Consider the following 7,927-nt stretch of genomic DNA (forward strand, 5'->3'; position numbering starts at 1 on the left):
TATATATATATATATATATATATATATATATATATGTATATATATATAAATGGGTGGTTATAATGATAGGTTGGTGGATAGAGAAAGGTAGATAGGAAACATCGGTAGGGAATGAAAAGAAACAAAATAATTAGATACCAACAGATATTTGAATCAGTAGATATAATGGCACATACATACACACATGTACATACACACACTAGCACAAAGAGAGAGAGAGAGAGAGATAATGCTATTGAGATGATATCGTCTGCATTATAGGAAATGAACCGTAGCCTCTTGCTTTTCTTTCCATTATCGACTCTCACGATTATGTTTGAGTTGGTGTGTGTATATATATGTATGGGTGTATGGGTGTGTGTTTATGTAAGTATGCATGTGTTTATATGTAGGAATGTATGTGGGTGTCTATACATTTATATACACATGTATTCTTTTGTTCTTCTGCTTGTTTCAGTCATTGGACTGTGGCCATGTTGGGGTCACACACACACACACACACACACACTTTTGTTCTACTTTTATTCATATATATATATACACCATTTATATATATATTACTTTATATATATATTTTATGTTCAATTTCTATTATTGCATGTTATTTTGTCATAAATATCAGAAAGCAGTTTTGTGATAGCAACGTTCCATAAACTCTGAGTAGTAGCAGGGAGTAACATTCATCATCATCATCATCATCATTTGATGTCTGTTTTCCATGCTGGCATGGGTTGAAGAGTTTGAGAAGGAGCTGGCGACAGTGCCTCAACCACAGGTGTTCGTCTAATCCATGCCAGCATAGAAAAATAGATGTAAAACCAAAATATATTTTATGTAGTGTTGTCTTTACTGAAGTGAATGTGCTTGGCTCAATGCATAGGATATTTGACTTGTGAATCATAAGGCTGTGAGTTCAATTCCCCAGTGGTGCATTCATGCAAGACACGTTATTTCACATTGGTCCAGTCCCCTTGGCTGGCAAAAGTTAATCGTCCATGGATTTCAAAGGGGTCAGCCTTGTTACATTCTGTGTCACACTGAATCACCTTCAGAGCTACATTAAGGGTATGCATATCAATGGTGTACTCAGCCACTTGCATTTTAATTTCACAAGCTAGCTGTTCCATGGATCAAATCACACCAGAACATTAATTGTTGTAAACAACAATGTTACTTTTTTCCTTTTTACTGAAAAAGTTTAAAATTCGTTGGTGCCCCCCCCCTCCTTTTCTTTTGTGGTTTTCGTGTCACTCCAATCAAGTTCATATTTGGAATTTGTCTCGTTTTGGTCCTACAGGTTATTCAGTGTACCACTAATCAAATCTTTCCGCTCATGCATTTTTCGCAATGGCCATGTTGGAATATGTTATTGACCACAAGATTTAAAGATATCTCTGTTTATCTTGTATTTTAACTGAGTAGATTTGATTACCTGCAGCTGTTGAAGATTACTTATTCATCGTTGTTGTTGCTGTTGTTGTTGTTGTTGTTAGAGAATTAATATTTCCACTTCTTAATGCTGTCCAATTATGAGCTACTTTCAATCACATTTTCTAATTTCCTGGCTTCGTTTTAATTATGTCAGTTCTATCTCACATATAATTTCCAGTTTGATTAAAGAAAATTATCCATTGCTTTCTCTTTTAATTTTTATTTATTTATTTATTATTATTATTATTATTATTTTTGCATGACAGGATTAATATTAGAAGACAGTCTGTAGGAATGGTGTATTATAAAAAATAGAGATTTGTGTATTAGGTTGGAAAAATGGATGGAAGTAGTCTTTTTTTTTATGTCATTTGGATAACATCAGCGTTGCGTTCTGTTTAAGCCATAATCTGTGTGTGTGTTGGTATGTATGTATGTATGTATGTATGTGTGTATGTATGCATGTGTGTTTGTTCCTTCCTCGGTGAATTGCTGTTGGCAAGCTCTCACATTCAATTGCAATCAAAGAACTCCTCTGATTCTCCAGGTTGATTACGATTGCTCAAAGTTCTTTCCTTTTTATATCTGAAATCTGCTTCCATTTTTAATAGATGGAACTGGAAATCTTTAAATCTTACATTTACATATGGATACTAACTCACACACACACACACACACACACATACACACACATGAACATATATGTGTGTATTTGTGTACATATATACATACACGCATACATACACACACACATATATACACACACACATATAAACATATATATATATATATACACACACACACACACACACACACACACACACACACACACACACACACACACACACACACACACACACACATATATATACATAAACACACATCATAACGTCCAATTTTCTATGCTTACACACACACACACACACTTATGTAAAAGTGTGTGTTGGAAAAAAGAGTTAATGTTCTCTTACATTTTTAATATTTTTTGTTTTTTTATGTTTTGATATATTTTTTTTTTCCATCTCAATTTCTTTTGCTATCATTTTTCATTTTATACTTTTAGTAAAAATTGCTGACAAAAGATGAAATTTCATTTAGCCTTGCATTCAATAAAACAACAAGTAAATAAACAAACAAACCAAAGATGCTGCCTGAAATTACTTCTTTTGTAATATCCAGTCATAACCTAAGCTAAATAATTTTCAATTAAATTTCATCAGATATATATGTATAGACTAATTGCTGTGCTGATGATGTATATTGAGGCAGAAGCATGTCCAGCACTGTTCTCTTGTATTCAGACATTCAGAATGTCTTTTCTCTAATGACATTTCAGTTTTGAAGAATTCATAATTCTTGAGATTATTTCCTCATCTCATTTGGAGTTGGTACCAATTGCTGACAAGTGATTGGTCTCTGGAACTGGAGATAATTTCAATGCATCAAAAATTTATTTTGTATGTTATTATTCATCTTTATTGTTTAAATAGATACCACTAACTGCTCTCTGTTGTTTGTTTCAGCTCATCTCCATTTCATTTACAATTACATACACACACACACACACACATACACATGTGTGTGTGTGTGTGTGTGTGTGTGTGTGAATGTTTGTATGTACAATCATTATATTGCTTTTATGTTTGATTCTAGCTAGGGGTAGAGAAAAATCTCTCTCTCTCTTTTCAGTGGTGCAGAGGCTACATCTTTTGCTTCCATTTACACCGGAGGACTATTGAAAGATGTAAATGAAATCAACATGTATTAGGCTCTTCCTTTTTACACACACACACACACACACACACACACACATTATGAATGTGTATGTATGTATTCATTTTTTTTTTTATTTCTCACAATCCCTGCATGTTTTTTGGAACAGGATGGAAAATTATATACTCTGGATTCCCCTGTATAAAATGACTTTATTTACAGGAAATTCTATAAGAACTATGAAAAGGCCATCTCCAACCCCTTACATCCATTAACAGACAGGTTGATGCCTTAGTTAATAAGGTTGATGATAAAACTAAGCCATACAGTTTTAGGAGCTTCCATTTCCTCCTTAAGGACCATAAGCCTTATTTCTTTGTAAATCCCTCTATCAGATTAATTAGCCCTGCCATGTCTCATATAAGCAATATTAGTAAGAGGATATTGGAAGGGGTCATAACCTTTATTTTTATCACTTCCTACCTCTGCCTTGAGCACCTTCATCTTTTCTTCTCTCATCTGAATTGTTGTCATCTTTACAATAAGGGACCTGTTCTGGCCTTTTTTACTTTAATCCCTAATCTCCTTATATAAATTTATTCCCCTGGGGGGGGGGGTCGCAGTCTTGTAAACTGCATGGTAACCTCACTAGTGCTGATGGCGGTGTTAGGAAGGGCGTTCAGCCACAGAAACTATGCCAAAGTAGTTCTTGGATGCAGTTCTTGGACCTATCAGATCCTTATCAAACTGTTCATGCCAACATGAAACATGGGTATGATGATGATGATGATAAACATACATACATATATATATATATATATATATATATATATATACACTTTTATGTGTGCCTGTGTGTATGCATACACTCACATTTATATACATTCACAGTACACATTTACAATCACACACACACGTGCACATGCTGGGTGTAGAATTCGTATATAAAATTTTGTTTCTCTTTTCTTTTTTTTTTTCTCCCATTTCAAAATATAGAAAAATCATTTCTGACTAATTTTACAATTAATGCATTTCAGGAAATGACTTCAAATTTCATTTAAATAAGAATTTTTTTCTTCTTTTAGCTACAGGAAGAATTCAGCAAAGTGTGCCATTACTTTGCTGTTGTTGTTGTTGTTGTTATTTGTTGCCATAAAATTTTTAATGTATGTTGGATGTCTGCTGCTATTTTCTGATATTTTCACGAATATTTTACTGTTTGTTAATTTTTGATGTGAGATTAATTATTGTCAGATCTTTGAACAAAAGTTAATCAATTAAATTGACTGAATGTGTTGTCTTTTGTGTTTCTCCATTTACCGTGGAATATTTACCGATGTTTCTGCGAATTATTCAAATGCAAGATTTACTTCTCAAAGAATAAAAAGATGGAAAGATAATTGTCACATCTTAACATCCTGTTCAATATTTCCCAAGTCTGATGCTCAGTCTTGTAATGACTGGGTAGAAGATACCTAAAAATGAGTTTGTTTATTCAAATGTTTATAGTGTATGCACTTGTGGTCACATTATTATGAAAATTGGAATTATTGCAGGAGAGACTTAGTTACAAAACTATCCTGAAAATGGTGTCTGCCTCCCTTAAGTCTTTGTCTTAATAAAAGTATAAACTGCAACAAGTTCTTAGTTATATAAGTCAATGAGGGAGCCTCTTATCAGTCTTTCAACTGGTTAGAAATAATAGCCAACTTTCCCTTAAGTTAAACCCTTAAAAGATTTGGGTAGTAAGGGTGGAATGTTTTTGGTTATGAGTTTGTTGAATCAGGATTGACTTGAGACTAAACAACAACAACAACAACAACTGCTTGTATGAACTGTGGGACTGTGAATGCTATATGAGTTTGTTTAATTAGTTTTAACTAATCTTAACATACTCAATGACTGGCTGTAGCAATCACAAAATATACATACATAGGGATATATAAATATATATATAACTCACGATATATATAAATATAGGTCCAACCCATGCCAGCATGGAAAGCAGACGTTAAATGATGATGATGATGATATATATATATACATATATCACAAAATATACATATAATTCTCATTGTGACATTAAACATTGATTATTCACTGAAACCATTTCACGACTGGAAATTCTGTCTAAACCTGTTCTATTTTCATGAAAGTTTATTATTGTTTACATAAAGACATTGGAATTTTGCTGTGGTTTTTTTTCTACCTTTCCTTTTTTCTTATTCTCTTTTTGTTGCTAATCCTTTGGCGTCCTTTAACCAGCGAGAAAAAGTTAATGTGAATGACTTCCTAAATGTTCTGATGTCAGACCCAGGTCCCCAATGTCTCATGTGGTTACCAATTCTTCATCGAATGAGTCAAGCAGAAAATGGTGAGTAAATCAACACTTTAATTTTTTTTGTTTCTCTAGAGTTAATTAAATACAGCATTAATTAATAGGATGTTAATTTACTGTGATGGTTAGTTCATTATGGTGGTAACTGCAGACTTATTTGAAATACTTCAGTTATGCTAAAACCATAATTATTTACTCTGTGTAAGTTGGTTTATAAAAGAGTTATATCAATTCAATGTAAAAGAAATACCAATTCTGTAATCTGCTGCCATTATAGAAGAAAAGTTCAAAATAATTTGACTTGTCATAAAATATGTCTTCTACAACAAACAGTGAAGTGAAGTCTGGCTTTGTCAGTTTCCATCAATATTTTACTGAAACTAGTTATTTCTCTTATTGAATCTGCATTACAACAACAACAACTAGAAGACCACTTTAGAGTTTGAAGATCTCTGGTGAGGAATAAGAAATTTCAGATTTTATGATATATTTCAAACAAAACACCTTTTAGATCTAACTCATAACCTTCATAATGCTGATGTTTATGGGGTGGGCTTTAGATCAAAATGATGAACATGATGATGATGATGATGACACCACCAGCAGCAGCAGCAGCAAGTTAAATACTGACCAAAAAGTTTAATATATCTTTTAAGGATGAAGAATATTAATCTGCTTCTGACAGTTTCTATCAATTTGCATTGATTACGTTTTGCTGTGATTGATTCCTATATATATACCAGCCAGAGATAGTTTGTCTCTCTTTCTGGTGAACTTACATAACATCTCTTATCTTTTCCATCTTTGTGATTTTATTTATCATTGTTTTATAGAAAACAATGTTTAATTAGTATTAAATCTGATGGATGTTTAGGTAACGATGGCAGTCATTACATAACATCCCTCATATTTATTAAACATTCTTTTCTATACACCCAGCTCATTGTTTTCTATACATGCAGCTATACACCCAGTACATTGTTTTCTATCCACCCAGCTGTACACCCAGTTCAGTGTGAGGGTTGCAACCGAGAATCATTTATGGGATTTCGCTATAAATGTCAGCGATGCTATAACTACCAATTGTGTCAAGATTGCTTCTGGAGAGGTCGGACATCAGGAAATCACACAGACTCCCATGAAATGAAGGAATATTTATCCTATGTAAGTACTAACAGCTACTAACCCTGCCATCTGGCTTCAATCCATCTTATTTTCTCTTTATTCGGGACCAGTTTTTGCTGGACACATCAGCTTAACTTTCAAATTGATTTCAATTTTATACTCTCCCCATCCTTTTCTTTAATCTCTCACACTTTGTGACATTCATTCCTTCTACCCCAGAACATCATCCCCCTGGAATCTCCTCTCTGCTCATGACTTTCCTGCAGGTGTTTCAACAGGACACTAATATCATCGATCTCACCAGTCTCCAAGATCCTGCAATGGCCATGGGTATCTGTCCTTCTTCTAGACTCAGCAAGTAAAAAAAAAAAAATAAAACTTCCCCACCAAAAGACTCTTATGCTGCTGTAGACTTCTTAGTCTACTTATAGTGCAAATGTTAGCTAATACCTACTGATGTAACTAGTAGTAGCAGTAGTAGTGGTAGTTGTTGCTGCAATAACACCATCACTAACAAGTGTAGTAATTAAACCTTTCTGTTTCAGTTAATTTTGAAGATAATGAAGAATTTAGTAAACTAACATTGTCATTATTTCGCTGGTGTTTGGAACATAAATTGAAATGAAATTTTGGTTCAGAGTTTTAGTTTAGATCACTTTAACCTTTTGTTCCCATATGTGTTGAAATACATTGCCTTTGTTTAACCCTTTCATTACCGTATTTATTTTGAGATGCTCTGTGTTTCTTTCAATTAATTTTAAATATAACAAAGAATTTAGTAAAATAACTTAGTAATCATTAAGCTAGTGTAAGGAACATAAATTGTGACCAAGGTTTGGTGGAAGATTTTAATTCAAGACTTATGAAAACAAGACATTTGTACAACAGAGCCAGAGCTGGTTTCAGCCGGATTGGTATCAAACGGGTTAAGTTGATTTTGAAAATAGTGAAGAATTCAGTAAAATAACTTCATCCATTATGAAACTGGTGTTTGGAACCTAAATTAACATGAGATTCAGATCACTTGAAAACAGGAAGCATCATAAAAAGAGGGGCAAGACTAGTTTCAGGCAGAATTGCATCAAAAGGGTTAATAACAGCAATGACTGTTGCGTGTATGAAGGATTTGGGATTCAGGCCCAAAGCTTCACCCCATTCATAGAAGAGCTTGGGCCTTCGCAGTTGCTTGAATCAGTTCCACTCCCTGACCTTTTGTGTTCAGCCATGGGGAAATATTACCTTGTTTGGAAACTAGGGAGGGCTGTCTCCAGGGAGGGCTGTCTCCAGGGAGGGCTGTCTCCAGGGAGGGCTGTCTCCAGG

At 33.8% G+C, this 7,927-nt stretch overlaps 1 protein-coding gene across 3 annotated transcripts in view; it reads left to right on the forward strand.

Moving 5' to 3' along the window:
• Nucleotides 1-7,927, forward strand: part of LOC106872656 (dystrobrevin beta) — a 155,199-nt gene that overhangs the window by 29,653 nt on the left and 117,619 nt on the right. For all 3 annotated transcript variants that reach the window (XM_014919730.2, XM_052969920.1, XM_052969921.1), the window contains 2 exons: nt 5,410-5,518; nt 6,480-6,646. In XM_014919730.2, the coding sequence (XP_014775216.1) occupies nt 5,410-5,518; nt 6,480-6,646 (276 nt within the window). The remainder of the gene's footprint in view (nt 1-5,409; nt 5,519-6,479; nt 6,647-7,927) is intronic.

The sequence above is a fragment of the Octopus bimaculoides genome, chromosome 8 (genome assembly GCF_001194135.2).
Source record: "Octopus bimaculoides isolate UCB-OBI-ISO-001 chromosome 8, ASM119413v2, whole genome shotgun sequence".
NCBI lineage: Eukaryota > Metazoa > Mollusca > Cephalopoda > Octopoda > Octopodidae > Octopus > Octopus bimaculoides.